A 19,232-nucleotide genomic window follows, 5' to 3' on the forward strand; every position below is an offset into this window, starting at 1 on the left:
TTTTAAATCCCCTAACTTCCTTTCCTTTCCTTTGTAATATGCCTATTAGTGGACGCAGTTTAACTGGTCTGCAACAGTTTCATTTCTTTGTGCTGGTGTTTTTAATTCCCTCTGTAGGAAGTCTTCGGTCTTGCAGTTCATCAGACTGCTTTAGTAAAGTGATGCCTCCAAGGAAAAAGAGGAGACCTGCAGCAGGAGATGATTTATCTGCTAAGAAAAGTAGACATGATGGGTATGTCATCTTATCATGAGCTAAGACTGATGGAATATCTAAAGTTGAATAGCTGATATATCATGTGTTTAAGTACTAATGGAAATAATATTGAAATTTACTTGGTTTCTCAATGTGGAACCATAGCTGGTGATTGAACTGTGGGATATTGATAAGTATATATGTAGGTTCAGTTTGCATCTCACCTTTCTCTAGACGTACAAGAAGCATGTAGGGAACTTTTCCTTGCTCTAGTTGCCAGCTGTGGAAATATGTGCTTGTTTGTTCAAAAACAACCTCCAAGAGATACAGTACTATTTTCTCATATACATGCATAAGGTCTGGATTGGCTGTTATCAGTCTCTAGCCTGTCAAAAAAGTGAATGTAGTTATAGTCCACTCAGCTCTTAAAATCCTGCCAGTCTCTCCCTGTTATGTTGTGATTTGATACTGAACGTAGACGGGGAAATTGTCCAGGTAAGGTGATAGCCAGTGGTTCAGCAGTTATTCAGGGGCTTCTCAGAAGCCAAATAGGTTAAAGAGAGTGCATGAACAGTGTATTCTTTTGGCATGAGGTATTGGTTAGCTGAGACTTCTGCAAGTGCTGGATTTCCAGTATGTGTAGTGTGTTGAGTCATTCAGAAAGCATTGAATGTGCTCGGGGTGTGCAGAAATCACTATTTATGTGGACTACATTCAGAACTTGAGGCTGTATAGAACTGCACACTCCTGCATGATAGATGCAGGACTGCTCTGATGTTGGAAAGTAGCTTATATGACTAGAAAGTTTGCTTGGCACTGCATCAATCACTAGAATTTGAGCTCTCTTATGCTGTGTTACTGATGTCTCAGAAAACACGTTTCCTTAGCAAGTACCTTCAGGGATGTTAAAATTGGCATTTTTCTCCAAACTGTCAGCCTGAAATCAGTCTGGGTTCTCTCCTTTTTATACTCTAGCATGAGTAAGAAAAATATTGTAGCCAAATTAAGCCTCTGGTCATGCCCCTATAACTCTATTGTGTTTAATAGGGTTGCACAACTGTAACTGCTCTGGAATTTATTAAATGATCTGTTGATGCAGAAGAAAGAGATTTCAACTCTCTCTTTTATTGCTTTGTAACACTAACTAGAACAAAAAAGCCATTCATGTTCTTCATATTTTTGTTGCTTTTCAGAAATAATGAAATACAAAAGCTTAATAGTTGATAGAGGGCATTACAGCTTATTCACAGATAGGCATACAATGTGGAAGCAATACAAGGACAGACCCTTTCTAGAATATAGAGAGGTTCATAAAACTGAACTCTACCTACCTTAGCCAAGACACTGATGATAGGAAAAAGCAATCCCATAAAAAGTAAGCTTGCCTGTAAGAAATACTGATTTGTGTAATTACATAAGAAAATTATAAAAACCTGATTTTTTGCTCTCTGAATACTAGATATTTCATAGTTTTTAAGAGCTTGTTGCAAATATAATTTGAAGTATTTTTTTAATATCTGCCTTTCAGTTTATAACTAATGGATCTAGTCATCATTTTACTGCCATGTAAGTCTTTATTAAAAGGAAGATCTCAGCCTGCTTTTAGAATTGGAGGAGAAACCAGATCTGCTAGTCATGAGCTATGGGGTAATATCCTCTGATGTGGTTCCAGTTTTTATCTGACTGACTTCCTGTAAAGGTTTTTGAGCTTTCTCTGCTTCCTTGAGTGTTTCTTTTGGTTTGGTCTCCAAGAAAACAGTTTTTTATTTCAGCATGACTGGCAATATGAAATTATTTGCTGGACATTCGGCCTGGTCTTGAAGCTATATTTTCTTTCAAGGAATGATTTTTACCCCTGTAATCTTCTGTGAACAGGTTAGTCAAAAATCAGTCTCCTACTTCCATGCTTCTTTTGTCAGGTGGAGTTCATACCTGTCAAGTTTAGCTTTTGGATCAGACATCTCAGTTATTTGAGCAGAAATCAGTCTAAAAGCAGGAGACTCTAGAGCAGTGTGCTGTAGCATAGCTAGTTTGCAAAGCCAGTTCTGCTTACGTTGTATGCAGAGAATGCTATATACAGTAAAAGCAGTGTAGTGGAATACCAGTTTATAGAATAAGGGGCTCTTAGACCCAGTTCTCAGCTGCTGTTTTAGAGACAGACTTCCAAGAACCTGCATTCTAGTAACTCAGGATAAGCTTCCATGGGACATTAGTCTGTGTGGATTCTGTATGAAGTGAAGAAAGACAGTCACTGTCTGAAGAGCTACACAGTCCTCTCCAGAAGAGCGTCTGTTTCCTAAGAGAAGTGATTTGTCACTTCAAATACTTGATGGAAAGACATATATTTTTGTGTGTTTCTCAGCTACGCTGGCATACTTATAGGGTCAACATTAACAAATTCAGTAATTGAAAGTCTCCTGTTTGTTCTCAGTGTGAAAATATTGGGTAGTAGTCCAAAGATTTTCAAGGGATGTCATCATTAATGGTGTTACTGCAGCTGAGACTGAAGGTTGATGATTTTTTCTGGTTTGTCCATTAGAAAAATGTGGGTTTTTTAAATCTGTCATGGATTGTTTTGTTGGGTGATATTTTCAGTCTTCACTATTTTTTATTCATTCCTATAATCTCTTCAAATCTGATAGGAATATTTTTAGATATGCCTTCTCCCATAAAGTTTCTTTCAGCAACTATGAAAGAAGGTCTCCATGCTGAAAGAGAAGATAGTTTCTTAGGTTCCTAAAGTCATAAACTTAAACATGTCTTACACCCTTAATTTCAAGCTGGTAAGAATACAGCCTCATCTCAGAAGCACTATTGGAATGCACAGGCAATTGAGGAAAAAACATTTATAGGAACAAATCTAGTTATGAAATTATTTGGGAATGCTGATCTAGTGCATAAAACTGATTATAGAACACTACAAGCATGTTCATTAGTATTCCACCCTTACATAATAAGAACTTGAATTCTCTTAATTAGTGTTCATAGCATCACCATGAACCATGCATGAATGCAGTGGGAGGGAATTTTTATACCAGATGATGTATAATAAAAAGAACTCAGTGCTTTATAGAGAGCAGTAAGTGTTATCTTGCCTTAAAGAATAGCTGTTGGAAGTAAACAGTTGAGCATGTGCTAACTTGAACATAATCACTCGAAGACTTAGTTTGTATTTTCATCTCAGTATCACAGTCTTGACTTTAATGTTCTTAAAGCTGTCACAGTATAGAGTAATCTCAAATTGGAGTTAAAATTACATTTTCTCTACAATGTTCTTCCGTCACTATGTTAAGCATCTTCAGAAAGGTAAAGCAAGATTCATGTAAAGATACTTGCTGGGTAAAATGATAGTCCTCGCTGGGTAATTGTTTTATGCTGCTTATCTGTTATACAATATCTAGCCAAATAGGGTAAAATGGCCTGTTTAATATAATGTTTTATGTTTTGACAGTCTCATTTAAAAAGTAATTTTACTCCTTATTCTGGAATCACACTGAGGGCAAAAGCCTTGCACTAATGGGTATTGTCACTTCAGGAGGATGAAAACTAGGAATATATACCTACTTCCCTGAAATTTATGTTTTCAAACAATTAGATAAATGTTTTCAATGAATTTACCCTTATGTGTGTAGGAACCACAAAAGGGCCTACTAACATGAAAAATTGGTTTGAATAGTAAACTCCAAACTCTATAGTGAAAAAATGCAGCTTTTGAAGACACAGTGTTTTTAACATAAGATGTACCAACTTTCAAAGTTTTCAAAACCTTTGGCGTTGAGAGTTGGTTTGGTTTTTGTTCTGCTGTTAGGTTAGGTCCTGCCCCATGCAGACCACCTGTGTTCCCAGCTGTCATAGATGTGTAGATCTTTTTCCTTGAAGTAGGGGTTTTCAGGTACACACAAGCATAATTTTTCCTTTTTCTATAGCTTTTCAGCACACTTCACTTAAACTGGACATGTGACTATCAGCATGTGTGTTGTTACACATACTGCTCATTAAGTAAACCTGATAAAGTTCCAAACATTTAACAGTTTAGAATGATTGTAAGCCTTTAAACAAGGAGACATAAGGTATATTCATTCAAAAAACTTAACAGTCATGTTAGTCCTGAGGCTTGCTTTAAACTGTTTTTGTCATGTCTTGTAAATTGCAAAACATCTCTTCTCCCATCCTTCTCTTTCTACTAGTTTTAATGAAACTATTGCTAGAATCATAATTGTGAGTGAATAGATAAGGCTTTATTAAAATACTTTCATTGTGCTGCATTGATGAAAATTCTCAGCCAAAATTTTAAATTAATTAGTATTAATGGAAGTAGTGTGGGGCATCTTCTTCAATCAAAAAATGGCATGTTTTGAAAAAAAAAAAATCTGGAAGCAATTAGTTACTTAGTTCAAAACTCAAACAAAATTCAGTAAAGATTTTGACTAAGTTCTGGTTGCTTAGAAACAAAGCTTCTGTTGGTAAATTTCTTGATGTCTTCATTCAGTAAGCACTGACTATCTGAAATTACCAGGCTGTAGACCTTCATGAGAGGCTTTTGACTTACCGTAATAAAGCATAGCTTTTTTCCCCTTCCCTTTTGATTTCCTTTTTCCTCCTCAATGGATTATTACCAGCTTCCACCATGGTGAAAATGTTGTTTGTGACCTTAGCTCAGTGTTTTCACTGATTTTGGTTGGAGCATTCTGGAGCTACACAGCCCAGAGTTGGTGCACTGGGAGGGGCTGTGGCTGGAGCTTTAACCAACTCCAATACAGGTGAAACATGCTCAGAGCAGCAGATAACCCAGCTTTGAAGAGTGCAGTGGGTTGAAGAGAATGCCCTTACCTTGTTCTTTTTGCTGGCAGGAACCATCAACTTTTACAGTCACTTGCCTAGTCACCCCATTATAGTTGGATGGAATTTTCATGCTTTTGTTTTCCCACCAGATCAGGTAGGAAGAGAAGAAAATAATCTAGAAAAGATGCAGACCATGTATTTAAAGTTCCCACAAAGTGTGAAATGCCTAGACACTCAATTTTAATATTTTTGGTGGTTGTTGATGCTTGCCTATAGCACTTCCAGTTATAAACTACATTGTTGTACCTTTTTTGCTGGTATGTTACAGTTTCCTAGCTCACATGAATATTTCATAAATATGTTTGAACATGGATGTTATGAGTCAGCTATTAGGTCATGATGGAGGTGCAAGTATCTCTGAGAAAATTATTACATTTTGATGTGGTTAAGTAACTGAAATCACTTTTACAAAATTTAGACATGTTATCTCATGTTGCTTTTGCCCTGCCCTGTCCCGCATTCTTTCCTCTCGCTAGCTGATGTAATGGCTGTTAGAAAGAGATAATAAAAAAGAAAAACCTAAATGCTCCCTACAGGGATATTTATTACAAATAGCTTGTATATTGCTGTCACTGTCCTGACAGTGTCATGCTAAACTAAAAAAAAAAGCTATTTTTCAAGGGAAGATTTTTCTGAGTTATTGTACTCACATGTGTGTTTTATCTGAGAGGTAAATACATACTTAGCCTGTAGGTAATACTTTTTTCTTCTTGCTGTTCCTGATGGATATCACATCATGATTCAGAAATGGAAGGGTAATTCTAAAAGCAAAGGTTCTGAGTTTGGTATTGTCTGGTAGTGATGGGTATAGCAGACACTCTGGGATAAAACGGTACATGCATCTTTCTAACTGATTATGCCCTTAGCAATCCTGTTTTGGTGCCAGCATTCTTTGACAGTGTGCAAATTCTAGTACCAAAAGTGCCAGGTAGATTCATTTGCTCTTCCTTTATGGAAGACATCTTTCTGAGTTTTTTACTTTCCCCCTGTGCCTTTCCTGCTCTCACCCTCCACCCCACCCCCCTTTTTCTTTTTTTTTTTTCCTTTTTTTTTTTTTTTTTTTTTCTTGTGAGCAGTGTGTTGTTTCACATCTGGTGCGTGACCGACACTTTCCTGGCAGTTTTCTGTGACTGGCAGTTTCCTTTTACAGACCATCAATATAGAAGCAAATTACTAAGCAGAACTTGGTTGGTATAATGGTTGTGCATCTATTTGAAGGTACTGGTGCTGGTCATCTTGATGAAGTTGTGAGCCATTGAGGACTTGCTGTTTGTGAGATCTGTTCATTAGATGTTTGGTACTCCCAAAGCATTCAGATATCTACCCTGTGCACTCTGGCAGTGTATTTTTCTGCATAGCAAGAGATACTGTCATTAGAACAAAGACAAGGCACATCATCTTGAAGTATATACTGAGAAATTCCACAGAGATGAGGAATACTGAAAGATATAAAATGGATGCCAGATGTGTCTGGACGTTTGTGTTTTCCTCCTCTGTAAATATGGTTCTTGAGGTAATCAAATCCATATTAATCATAATTCAATGGATGTAGTCCTTAAAAACACCTTTACTCTGTGCCACTAGATTGAACTAAGTTGTCCTAGGCTGAGCAATCTCAGGTACTTGTCTACTTACTTGTTTGCATCTCTCCACTCATCTTGCTTCACTAGGCACTTGAGAGATTAGGAGTCTCTTGCTAGTAGAAATAGCTTGGCTTGGCTACACCAGGATGAGATGTTTGGAGTAAGCAGGGGAAGAAAAAGGTTTGTCTTTATACATGAGATCATTAATTCTGGCCGTGCATAGTCTGTTTTCATTATAAACATAATACAGTGTCATCTGCACTGTTAATGCATGTCTGACTAATTAGCTTATAGCAGAGAGTGGGATAATATTTCAAGATTATTTCCCTTTTGACTTTATTTTCTGAACTTGTGAACTGGCACAAGCTGGAATATCTGTAATCAGTTCTGGTTTCTCAAAAATCATACTCCAATGGTCATGTATTGAGCTTTTTGAACAATCTTAAGTTTGAGGCAAGAGCATTTTCATTGGAGTTACTTGGCTGTATGTTGGGCACATGGAGTTTATTATTATTGCTATTTCCTGCAGTTCTTGAACTGTGACCTTAGCCTTTAACACAAATGACTTTCAATCTCATATCAGTTGTCTGAAATTCTTCTGCTATCTGCAGATGCAGAGAACGTATAAAAAAGGCTATTTTTTTCTGTTCTTGCTCACCATTGCTGTTAGACGTACTGCTGGCACAGATGTCTTGTTTCAGGCTGCAGTATTTAGCGCTACCATTTGTACATGCAGGATACCTTTTTTCCTAAAATACCTGAATGACTTACAGCTCTGTCAATAAGTCTGTTTCTTGAGAGTTCCTTCTTAAATGCACAGTTTGCATACTGACAGCTTAATGTGTTGACAATTTACATGAACAAGCAGGGCAAGACAATTGGTTATCATTCCTTTGTAAGAAAAAGCATGGAGTCCTATGATAAATACCTTTCTTTGTGAACCTTGTTAGCTTTGCCATGTCCTCAATCCCAGCAGTACTCTTACAGACTTCTTGAATAAAGAGAATAGAATAAAGATGTTGACTAGCTCCTACTGCAGTTTCCAACTTGGTATTCTACTTGGTGTCTGTCACGTTTGTTTGTGACAAAAAGGGGATACTGAACAATTAAGACTTTTGCCAAAGTGGCAGAATGCCTCCTTTCTTTGTCCTGATTGCTCTGAATTCAGAGTAGCCTAAAACTTATTGGATAGGTCTTTCTTAATCACAATTCATTTTGCAAGTATGAAAATGTTATCAGACTTATTTAAAAATACATTATTCCAACTCAGAGTTACACCTTCTGGATTAGCTCTTACTGAGTGATGCTGTCAGCCTTTTCCTTTGCAGCTTCAGTAAAGCTTATGCAAAACAGATAATTCAAATAGGAAAAGAGTGTTTTCAAAATTAAAAAACCCCAAACCTAAAATTGTGAGTGTATGGATATGTGTTTGGAGCACATATGGCTGACATTTCTACGCAGTGTTCCCGTTTGTTGTAGATCAGTGTGTTTCAGTACAGTGTCAGTTTTTCATAAGAAATTTCTTAAGAGCCACATTTGTATTTGTCTTCCAATTAGCAATTTATCATTTTGTTTTGCCTAGTATTACTTTTCTAAAGGTTAGCTGCTTTAAAGGAACTGTGACAGTAAACATGAAGTATTTCTTTGAAGCCCTGTCAGAATGATCTGTGTGCTGTTAATTTCTAGCTACACTTCCTCACAGCTGATAGCTGAGCTAGGTGGAGGATCAGTGTCTTCTAAGCTCATAAATCTAGGTGCCTTTTACATGTCTTTCTAGAAGGACAAAACAGTGATGAAGTCAGCTCCAAATTAATTTCATTATTCAAATGGTTTCAAAATTCTCCTTGAACCAGTTAGCCACTTCATTGTCTTCCCCTATTAGGATTTGACATTGTGAGAGGAAGCTCTGCATGCTTGGAACACTTACAGAGCTGTTCTTGGCTACCTCCTCTAGACTAAACAATTTATTTGTTGCTCTTTTGAGCCTTTATGAGCCCAAGCTCTCAAGAGTGGTGGAAATGGATCAGAGAATGCATATGCAGCAGTGGATAACTACTTGGACTGCTGAGTCTCTTTCCTCTAGCAGGCACAAATTATATTGTGCCTGTTTCATGTCTAACCGGGGGAGTGATCTTTCAAATTTTGTCATGTTTTCTGTGCTTTAGGTGTTTCAGATACTAAATTTGTTTCCTTAGTGTAGTTAAAATTCCTTGCACTTCTTGTTGAAGGAGATGAGCATTACCCTGCTGGTAGTCTCTGGGGGAAGAGGCCAGCTTTTCAGATGGTTCTGTATTCCATGATGAATGACATCCCTTGAGGATTTTCAACCTTTTTTTCCTGTGGTTGTTTGGTGTTACTACCTTACTGGCTTTAGAATAATGTAAGTGTAGGTCTTGTCTCTTTTGGCCTTTATGCCTTTTGTAGAATCTTTTTGAGGCAGCAAAAAGAGTGTTTGCAGTTTCCTTTAGTTAATAATTCAAAGTGCATCTAGAAGTAGGACCTGTGTTGACTGTGACATGGAATTACTCTGGCCATAGACCCACAGCTGGATTGCAGCCCATCAGTTGACTGTGGTAGCTGGTGGTGTAAGGCAAGGCCTTACTGTGAACTTTTACAGAACAGTTTGGGATTGAATTTGAACTAACCTGTATTCATTTTAGGGGAAGGTCATTTACATGGGTAATGGTTATGAATCAGGAGAAGTATGACAGAGTGAGCAAACAAAGTATTTAGCGTCATTGATTCTGAAGCAGTGTTCCAAATGACTGGATATGAGGACAGACTGTTGAGTAAACTGAAAGGAATAATGTTTTTGCAAAGAGTAGCTGTTGACTAAAAGATTGCTTTTAAAAAATGTTGATAAATTAATTACTTGTTTCTCTTTATTTTTTCTAAGTATGTATAGAAAATACGATTCAACTAGAATAAAAGCAGAGGAAGAAGAAGTCTTTTCAAGTAAGAGATGCTTAGAATGGTTCTATGAATATGCAGGTAAGTGTGAAATGCAAATTTCCTACCAATAACAATTAAATTTATATTGGAATATGAAAATTGCACTAACTGAGCTTTCAAAAGATGGAATATAAAAGATTTTTTGTAGAAGTCTTAGAGAAACTTCCTTTTTCCTGTGTGATCTGAGGTTGAAGAGTTCAAGGTTTTGTCTTTGTCTATATCCTATAAAAAGAATACAGAAGGTGTGTAGTTTGAAATGTTTTGGAACATGTATACTTTACTATTCAAATCTACAGTTAAAGCTGTACTTCTGTTGAAAATGTTGTTACCTCTCTGTCATCTGCCATGTTAGTGCTGTATAGTACAGAATTAGCCTCAGAAGTGCTGTGTCTTTAATTTAAAAAACCCAAAGGGTGAGGGAGGAGGTAATGCTAGTTTTGTACCTGCTGAATCTGGTGCTTATAGTTTCAAGCAAAGAAGTGAATGAATTCAAATATCCTGTACTAGTTTTCTCAGATAGTTTTCCATCTCAAGGTATAGGGAAGGTAGCCTGTATTATTTATTCTTGCCCTTGTGTATGAGAGCTTTCTTCAGGCATTACTTCTAGGAATGTTAATTATGGTCTGTGGTCATAGAAGATGATCCTTTATTAGTGAAGTTAGTTGTTGTATTTGTTTTCCTGCAAATGTTTTCTGAAAAGAAGAATTTGACATATGAAGGAAAATGATCTCATGACTGTAAAGACCAAAAAGAAATTTAATAGATATTTTGTGTCATCTTGCAGTTTTCTGGTGATGTCTTGAATAACATGTCTAACTTGTTCTGTTTTGTCTACTTTTTAAGCATAATGAAGAGTGACTTAATTTGATGTAATAAAACATTTTTTCTCCTAATAAAATTATATAAATGAAATTAAATTCTTTGAGATCTCACTTGTCTGTGGCAGTCTGTGACAGGAGATTCAGACAAATTCAAGCCAAACCTGTTAGATTGTCTGCCTTTCTGACCAGCTTGATTTATTTTTTTACTCTAGCAACAGGCATGACTCATTTTTGTCAAGACTTTCATGGAAAGAAAGGATGAAAGGAAGGCTGTTTGTGAAAGAACTTTGGGGTTTCCACTGGATGCACACACCAAGATAAAACACAGAAAAGTGGAGAGTACGATTCTGTTTACAGTATTGAGTAACATTCTAAAAATTGAATTTTCAAGGAATAATCTCTTGTGTTCTTGCTTCATAAGTCTTCTTTATGTATGCAGACAGTTGACACTGCATTTGGGCTTTTTTCCCTCCCTTGGTGTGTTTTTGCATTACAGAATGAATCTTTTTAAAGGCTGTTGTGTACACTCTGAGAACTAAGAGGCTGTTATGAGAAGATGGGAAAAGACATAATTAAACCTTGTTATTTCTAGAATAGATAACCTAATAATAAAATACAGATTGATCTTCCCTTTATAAATCCTATTTTTCTTGCGCATGTGATCTTTGTATTGGAGGAAAGTAGGTATTTGAGCATGTATTTTTTTCAAATGAGCCCTTTTAAACATGAGTCAAATAATTCTAACAAAATAGTTCAAATACTTAAAGTGTAGAATTGCACAGTACACTTCTTAATGTCTGTATAATTTTTTCAGGAGTATTGTAGAAGTTACAAATATCTTGATTTAAGACCATGTGGTGCATTTTAGTAGCATTTGTGTTTTGAATCTTTTTTTTCTTTTAAAGTAGGTAAAGAAATAACTGTAATTCATTATGTCCTTCCTGTTGCATTTACTGTTAGATAATGTGTGACCATGGTGTAGCAATATGAATAAACAGGATAACATTATATAAAGATAATATATGAGACAATGAGGAATGAGATCCTGGAACTGATAATGCCTTGTATCCTGCATAGCTGTACATCATGTTTTTATGTTATTTGATCTTGTGATAAAGTAGAGATTCCAGCCAGGGTATGAGTTTCACTAGCCATTGTCCACTCATTTAATTTGGTAATATTATGTGGGTGTTCTGTTAATCTTAAGTGCATTCTGAAAAAATCTTACTTATTTACACTTCCAAGATTATCTCAGTAAATGAGTAGAAAGATGGGCAGGGGTGAAAAGTTGTTTTAGAGTTTCTCTGTTTTCAAAGGTGAGATAAAGATTTAAATGTATCCAAGTCTGATAGTAAGTGTGGAAATATTTATTTCCTGCCAAAACAAACAAACTCTATGAAAGTTAGGTCGCACTATGTGATTGCACTTCTTTTGTGCTGTAAAGGATGGGCTATTTTCATTTTTAGAGATAAGTAAAATACATTTTGTTTTCAGGCACGGATGACATTGTAGGGCCAGAAGGTATGGAGAAATTTTGTGAAGACATTGGAGTTGAACCAGAAAATGTAAGTTTGTAATCCATTTTAAAATTGCCTCGTCTGCTGTGGTGTACATGAGCTAGTCTTACAGTTCTTGCTTTTTCACGAAGAATTAAATAGTTCTTGAGAGTTTAAAAAATTCAAAATAAACCAGGGAGGTTTTGAAACACATTTGTGAGCAACTTGCCATTATGTTAAACACCAGACTGTCAACCTGTAAAACCTCAATTTGTTTTCGCTGCCACCCCTTCTTTCACTTTAGGACCACCAACCTTCAGTCTCTCCAGAAAAAGAGATCTTAAAAAAAGAAAGCTGATTATTGTCTTTTCTGAAACAATGAGACAACATTCAAGATTTAATATATCAACTAACAAACAAGTAGTGTTTCCTTTGGGTTTTCTAGGACAGAAAGAGATTTTAAATATTAAGGGGAGTAGGGGCACTACCATTACACCGTTTCAAAAACCAAATAAGGAATATAAATACATTTACAGACACTTGTTCTGTATGTGAGGTGTGTATAGTTATATAAATATATAAAAATAAATAAAATCTAAAAATCCATTGAGCATTTTACAGGCTTTTCCCTAGTGCCTAATTTTTGTTCTTTAAATGCATTTGTAAGTCCTGTCTTTTGCAGAATTCATGGAGCTTCATATAAGTAAATGAGAATTGTGGCTTTGAAAGATGTTCTGGAAAATTGGATGTAATTTGCTAATTTCAGAGTTTAGGACAATAATAATTGTTGTGATTTATGCAGACATTTGGAGGTATAAACAGGTATTCTGATTTCCATTATATGCTGTACAGGGTTGCCCTAACCTTAGCTAGTTAATGGCCGAGTAGCAAATTTAAATGACTTGATTATTTTTTTCTCAGGTTGGCAGAGTCAGTTATCCTGCAAGTTTTTCTTTCACATATTTGTCAAAAGTGGTTTCTTAAGTGATAAATAAGCTAATAATAGTCTTATCGTACTGCTTTATCAAAATTCTTTTTTGCTTTGATCTTCTGTGTGAGATGTGAAAAAGACTGTTTCCTTTTGGGCAAAACTGAAGTATGATATATCAGCCTGTGTTTTGATGCGTATTAATGTTAGTTCATCTAGATTTACTTATCTGCTTGAATTGGGGGATCATTATTAGCTTTCAAATGATTGATTTTGTGGATTGCAGGTGATGTTCATTGAGATGAAGGTTTAACAAATGTCAGGTATAGCTTGTCAAACTATACCAACCTACTGAAATTATGTAGTTACTTTGGGAAACCTTTTCTGCAGCTTTTGCACCAGCTCATCTTCTGCCCATTGTATTGCTGATAAGATGACTGATAACTTGGGTAGATGTTCACCCTATATATTTGTACTGTTACCTTCTCTTCATTTGGATTGTGTACAGGCTTGTCATAGGGTTTTTAAACTTCTAAAATAGCATAGCAAAGTTCTGAACTTCTGACTTACACAAGTAAAAGCATTTGTATCCTACTAAACAGTGGTTATTTATAAAACACGCAGATCTTTTTGTTAAATTCTCAGTCTCTATTTTTTTCTCTTTAAAACAGGTAGTTATGCTTGTGCTAGCATGGAAGTTGGATGCACAAAACATGGGCTACTTTACCTTACAGGAATGGTTAAAAGGAATGACATCACTACAGTAAGTGCCTTGAAAATTCTCCTATGTTTGTTATAGTAAACACAGCTTTTCAGAAAAAACACACTTTAGTGTTTTGACTCATAATACCTAAAGCAAAGTAAATAAAGTTGAATAATCATGTTTCATAGAGAGTTGGAGAAGGAACAAACTGTTTTGACTTGCCCTCCAGAAGAGAAGTGTAGGAAGTTCTAGTTTCAGCAAGACTTTAGAAGTATTTTTCACTGCTTTGATTTGATGTTTGTTTGCCATGCATGGACAAGCTCTTAGTTTTATCTGTTGGAGAGTGCATTTTTTACAAACCCAGTCAGTCCCAGTGTGAGACTTTGCTACTTCATCTGAATTTGTTTTACACTATGGGTTTAATAAGGTATTTTATGCAGACACATCAAAAACATGTGTCTGTACAGAGTGATGTGTTTTGAACAGGTTAATGGGAATATATGAGATTCTTAGAGATTCTTTCCTAGAACATCAGACATCTCAATAAGAATGCAGATTCTAAACTCACTTGGTGCTTGTCTTGTAGGTGTGATACTACAGAAAAATTGAGAAATTCTCTGGATTACTTGAGATCTTTATTAAATGAGCCTACCAATTTTAAACTTATTTATAGATATGCCTTTGATTTTGCACGGGTAAGTACTGTGTATTTGAAATTACAAACTTTAATGTCATAAATAATAATTGAAAGACCATGTGCTTCTAAGTTTGTTTCCCTGAAGGTATCACTCAAGATTGCTTAGAACAAATGGAACAATTTGTGTTCTGAAACAGTATATGCAAGATGTCAAAACTGGAAAAGTATATAGAATGTGTAAGCCTTAGTGGTTTAGTGATGTGTATTGTTACCCCTTTACCTCAAGCTATTTTATAACTTCAGGGAAATTATTTAGGCCCCATTCTGTTGTATATTGGAGCTTTATCACTGAGTTCCCCTGACTTTATAATTTGCTGTGGTTTTCCTTATTCTGAATCTTGAGCACAAACATATTTAAAACAGGAAGACACTTCACACATTTCAATAGCTGGTAAAAATGGTAACATGATAAAAGCTGGATATGATATAAATACTGATTCAGAAGATTGTTGGAATGGCTTTAATGATGTTTTCAGTATTCATTAAAGAATACCCTGATATTAGTCTTCCTGCTATAAAACATACTTTGATGAAATTTTACCTGTAGTGGAACCAATATGCATAAGACTGTTCATACTTGAAAGGAGTAATAAGAGAACTTTATTTTCTGAAATAACATTTTGAAATAGAATTTGAATAGAATTTGAAATGGAATTTTGAAATCCATTTTGCAAATGTGATAGAGTGTACAGAATATTTAACATAAAAAGGTAAAACTGAATCTCAGATTCCAGTGCAAGAAAACTAAAAATACTAAGAAAACTTGCACCAAAAAAAAAAGACCATGAGAAAATCAGAAAAACAAGAAGAAATTGGACTGATAGTCTCCCATTAGCAACTCAGATTTTTGGTACCTCAGTGCTTTCTGCATCACAGCATTCGGATTTATGGTAGTTCACTTTTAAACAAGGCAGCTTGCAGTCAAATAGAAAAAATGCATGGGATTGGTTAGTATGTGAGGAAAAGAAAAGCTATATCCACCTCTTAATTCCTCCTTTGCTGTATGAAGCTTTATTCTGCTAGTTTTGCTGAATGTAAAATGCAAAGGCATTGCCTAAGAAGTTCAAGATACTGATGAAATATTTGGGATAGAGAGCAAACCTGTGCCAGCCTGTCAAAACTAAGTGCAGATACTTCAAAGGTGGATAGTTTGTGTGTTCTTTTCAAAAGTTACCAAACTGGTGTGACAAACAGTGGTCTTTAAACATTGAGACACAGGTGCTGTGACTTCATTTGTGACAAAAAACCCTGCAGATTATAGAACTTGAAGTCAATGATGTATAAACTGGGGAATATTTGGCTAATTTGATTATTGAACTTTCCATACTATAGACTTGGGGAAAGTCTATAGGAGTATGGCATCCAGTAAGAATAGAAAAAAACAAAGGCAGGTATATTTATGGATGTCAGATTAAATTGGGCATAACTTTTTTCAGAATCACTGAAGTGATTGATAGAAAAAAGCTGATGGTTTCACATTCAGGAGATTGTATAATTTCTGTCCTAAGGATAATTTTTTTCAGGGGAGTGCTCTATGGCAAAAAGCCACTTGTCTAAACTTCCTAAGTTTTAAGAGAAAATGTTTTTATAGAGTCTGTTGATTTGGCATTTGAAGTTAGTTTGTGAATAAAAATGTGTCATCAAGGTTTCATGTGGTATGCATGATTTAAGTCAGCATAGATTTGAGGAAATAATTTATAACACCATATGTTGATATTAAGCACAAATAACATTCCTCAATCCATGTTTGTCCTTGTTATTGCCAAGTTTTAGAACATACAGATGCATCTATTGCATGGCTTAAATAAATCTTTAATGTGAAATATTGGGGGAAGAAAATCTCAGGAAGACTATCTATCATTAGTGTAAAACAAATACTGAGATAAAATAAAGTTTGTTAATAAATTCCTTTGGCTGTATCCAAGGAATGTGTCTAGAATGTATGCTAAGAATGCAATTGCATCATCTGTCATGGCAGATGTGCCATTAGGCAGTTGGAGGTGGGTAGGAAGGGCTTATCTGAACAATTTGTTCTGATCACTAGTCTGAGAGAGAATGTAGAAATGTAACAATATAAGGCATGAAAAACCAGTGTGGCCAAAGTAAAGGCAATAGAGCCTGATTTCATTAATACTTGAGTGTGTGGGAAGAATTCAGAGTATGAACAGTAGGTAAAGTAAAATCTATTCTGACAACAGCATTATTTCTGTTTTAAAGGTATTTGTGACAGAAGTGCAGATGAGCTTTGGAAGGAGAATTAGTTTTTAGAACTTCCGAAGGTTGGAAATAAGTGATTTATATGGTACTAGTACAAAAATGCCTTTGCAGTTTCTTTTTCATACTAATTGAAAAGCTTTGTTCATCATGGAATTTACTTTTTTTCTCTAAATCCCTCTTGGATTTAGTGCCCAGAATGCAAAACAGTTTCTCGTGTTTTCACAATTGCTGGTCTCCTCACTTTACTTTCAAAACAAATCTGCATTAAATTCTGTCTATACAGTTTTATAACTGAGGAGTGTTTAGTATGGAATGAAAGTAACCTTGTGACTCAGGCATTCAGTTGTTGACTGAGAACTGGAATCTTGCTCTGTCAATTCCTTCCTGTGTGATAGAAGACAATTCAGTTACAATTGGAGATTTTTTTTTTTTAAATAAAGATGCATGTTCTGTTAAACATGCAAGTACATTTTTGCAGGTGAAATGTAGGACTCAATTCCCTTTGTCGTGGGCAGCTAGCTGTCTTGCAGTGATCTGTTAGACAGTCCCTGCATCCAGAATATCCCTGTGTGGGATATGTCCTGGTGGACAACAAGTTGTCCATGAGTCCGCAGTGTGCTCATGTGGCCAGGAAAGCCAATGGTGTCCTGGGGTGCATTGGGAAGGACAGTGCCAGGAGGTTGAGGGAGCTGATCCTGCCCCTCTACTCAGCCCTGGTGAGGCCACATCAGGAGTGCTGTGCCCAGCTCTGGGCTCCTCAGGGCAGGAGAGACGTGGAGCTCCTGGAGGAGGTGCTGTGGAGGCCGGTGAGGTTAGTTAAAGGATAGGAGCTTACCAGTGTGTATCAGTATCTGCAGGGAGAGTGTCAGAGAATGGATCCAGGCTTGTCTCAGTGGTGCCAAGCAGTAGGACAAGAGACTGTGAGCAGAAAGTGATGCACAGCAAGTTCCACCTGAATATGGGGGAGAACTTTGCTGTGCAGATGACCACACACTGGAACAGACTGCCCAGAGAGGTTGTGGAGTCTCCCTCTCAGGAGATAGTCAAGAACCACTTGGGTGCAATCCTGTGCCATGTGTTCTAGGGTGACCCAGCTTGAGCAGGGGAGCTGGACCTGATGACCCACTGTGGTCCCTTACCCATTCCATGATTCTGTGATACCTCTTAATTTAGACTTTGCAGTCCACTGTAATGAATATATACAGAATAAGGTCTACATTAGCTAATATGGAAATCTATTTTTTGTGATTTCATTATCTTGTGAATTTGTAGGTCAGTGTTAAAACCAAGGTATAAAAGTGTGGGGGTTTACATCTCAGCAAAATTGGTTTAATTTTGTGATAACAAATGTAGGTGAATAAACTACTTAACAAAATGGAATCATACACATACATGTTACTTTTAGATGTGCAGAAGTTACGTTACTAAATATTTGCCAGTGATTAACAAACCTTCTCGGTACAGATGCTGCTGCTCTTACTTAACAGAAACCAAAAAAATAAGCCCTTAAGCTTAAATATGCTGTTGTTATATTGAACTAAAACTGGACAGTCCAGAGGAGAGTCTCAGTGTGCTAGTGTACTATGTTCTGTCTGCTCATTTGATAATTTAATCTGACTTTCATGCAGTCAGTTAGAAGAACAGAACAAAGATCCTCCCTTGGCTCACTCTCGGGTAGGGAAGGTGTCAGTTAGCACTGAGTGTCTGTTGACAGCCCACATAGCTGTAATGGTAGGGTGGGAAGTGGGGACAGCACTGCTGTTCTGAGAGGTGTGCTGTGCACAGGGTAAGTGCCAGTGTGGCTGGGGATGTGGTGGCCATTGCTTGCTAGGGAGGTCTGAAATCAGAAATGCCTCGTCTGCCATAACAGTGATGCTTTTATTGGGAACATCTATAAAAAGCAACATTTCCATATAACAAGCCATTACCTATAAGGAAGGAAATTTTACTGGCAAGTTGTGTATTATTAAAAAAAACTGTTAGGTACTGCTGTATATTATTTATTTGGTAATTTATTTTGTCCATGGGTGAGCTGTGAGGGAAGTGAAAAATCTGGAATTCATGCTGTTTTCCTTTTTGACCTTTTCATGCAGGAAAAGGACCAGCGCAGCCTAGATATCAATACTGCCAAGTGTATGTTGGGCCTTCTTTTAGGAAAAGCATGGTCCCTTTTTCCAGTGTTCCATCAGTTTCTAGAGGTATGGAATTGGAAACAGAATTATGGGGGTTTTTAATCTGTCTTCTTTGATGCTTCTAACTCGAGGTAGAATGAACAGCTTACAATGCTGTCTTTTGATTTAGGAAATTGTAACTGCCAAAGCAGCACATACAGCTGGTTATCTTTCCTTTCTTCCTTTTTCCCAAAATCCTATGCTGTTAAGATTTGTGTAATGCAGAACAAACTATAGAATGTTTTTTAATTGCTTTTGGACTTTATTTTATTGCAATATGTTTGCCCTCTAAAAGATATCTTAATCAGAAGCATGATTCAGCACTAGTTTCAATACTTGCTGGTTTAATCTTTTTTAGTTTTAGATGGCATACAGATTAAAATAATAAGGCACCAAAAAGTTGAAATTTTCTGTAAGAAAATCTGAGTTTGAGACAGTTGAAAATACATTTTAGTAATTTCTGTTTCTTGCCTCAAGCAGCAATCAAAATACAAAGTTATCAATAAGGACCAATGGTGTAACGTTCTTGAATTCAGCAGGACAATTAACCTTGACCTCAGTAACTACGATGAAGACGGAGCCTGTAAGTTCTACCATGTGTTGATGTTGTAAAATAATTTATTTCTCTG

The 19,232-nt window shown here is 36.3% G+C and overlaps 1 protein-coding gene across 6 annotated transcripts in view; it reads left to right on the forward strand.

The window, feature by feature from the left end:
* DCUN1D4 (defective in cullin neddylation 1 domain containing 4) overlaps positions 1 to 19,232 on the forward strand; it is a 41,297-nt gene that overhangs the window by 17,699 nt on the left and 4,366 nt on the right. For 4 of the 6 annotated variants that reach the window (XM_084205291.1, XM_084205293.1, XM_084205296.1 and 1 more), the window contains 7 exons: positions 118 to 232; positions 9,515 to 9,609; positions 11,886 to 11,956; positions 13,487 to 13,578; positions 14,105 to 14,213; positions 18,526 to 18,630; positions 19,081 to 19,186. In XM_084205291.1, coding sequence (XP_084061417.1) covers positions 118 to 232; positions 9,515 to 9,609; positions 11,886 to 11,956; positions 13,487 to 13,578; positions 14,105 to 14,213; positions 18,526 to 18,630; positions 19,081 to 19,186 — 693 coding nt within the window. The remainder of the gene's footprint in view (positions 1 to 117; positions 233 to 9,514; positions 9,610 to 11,885; positions 11,957 to 13,486; positions 13,579 to 14,104; positions 14,214 to 18,525; positions 18,631 to 19,080; positions 19,187 to 19,232) is intronic. The other 2 variants (XM_084205292.1, XM_084205294.1) reach the window with 1 other exon arrangement.

This window comes from Fringilla coelebs, assembly GCF_963513975.1.
Source record: "Fringilla coelebs genome assembly, chromosome: 4".
Taxonomy (NCBI): Eukaryota; Metazoa; Chordata; class Aves; order Passeriformes; family Fringillidae; genus Fringilla; species Fringilla coelebs.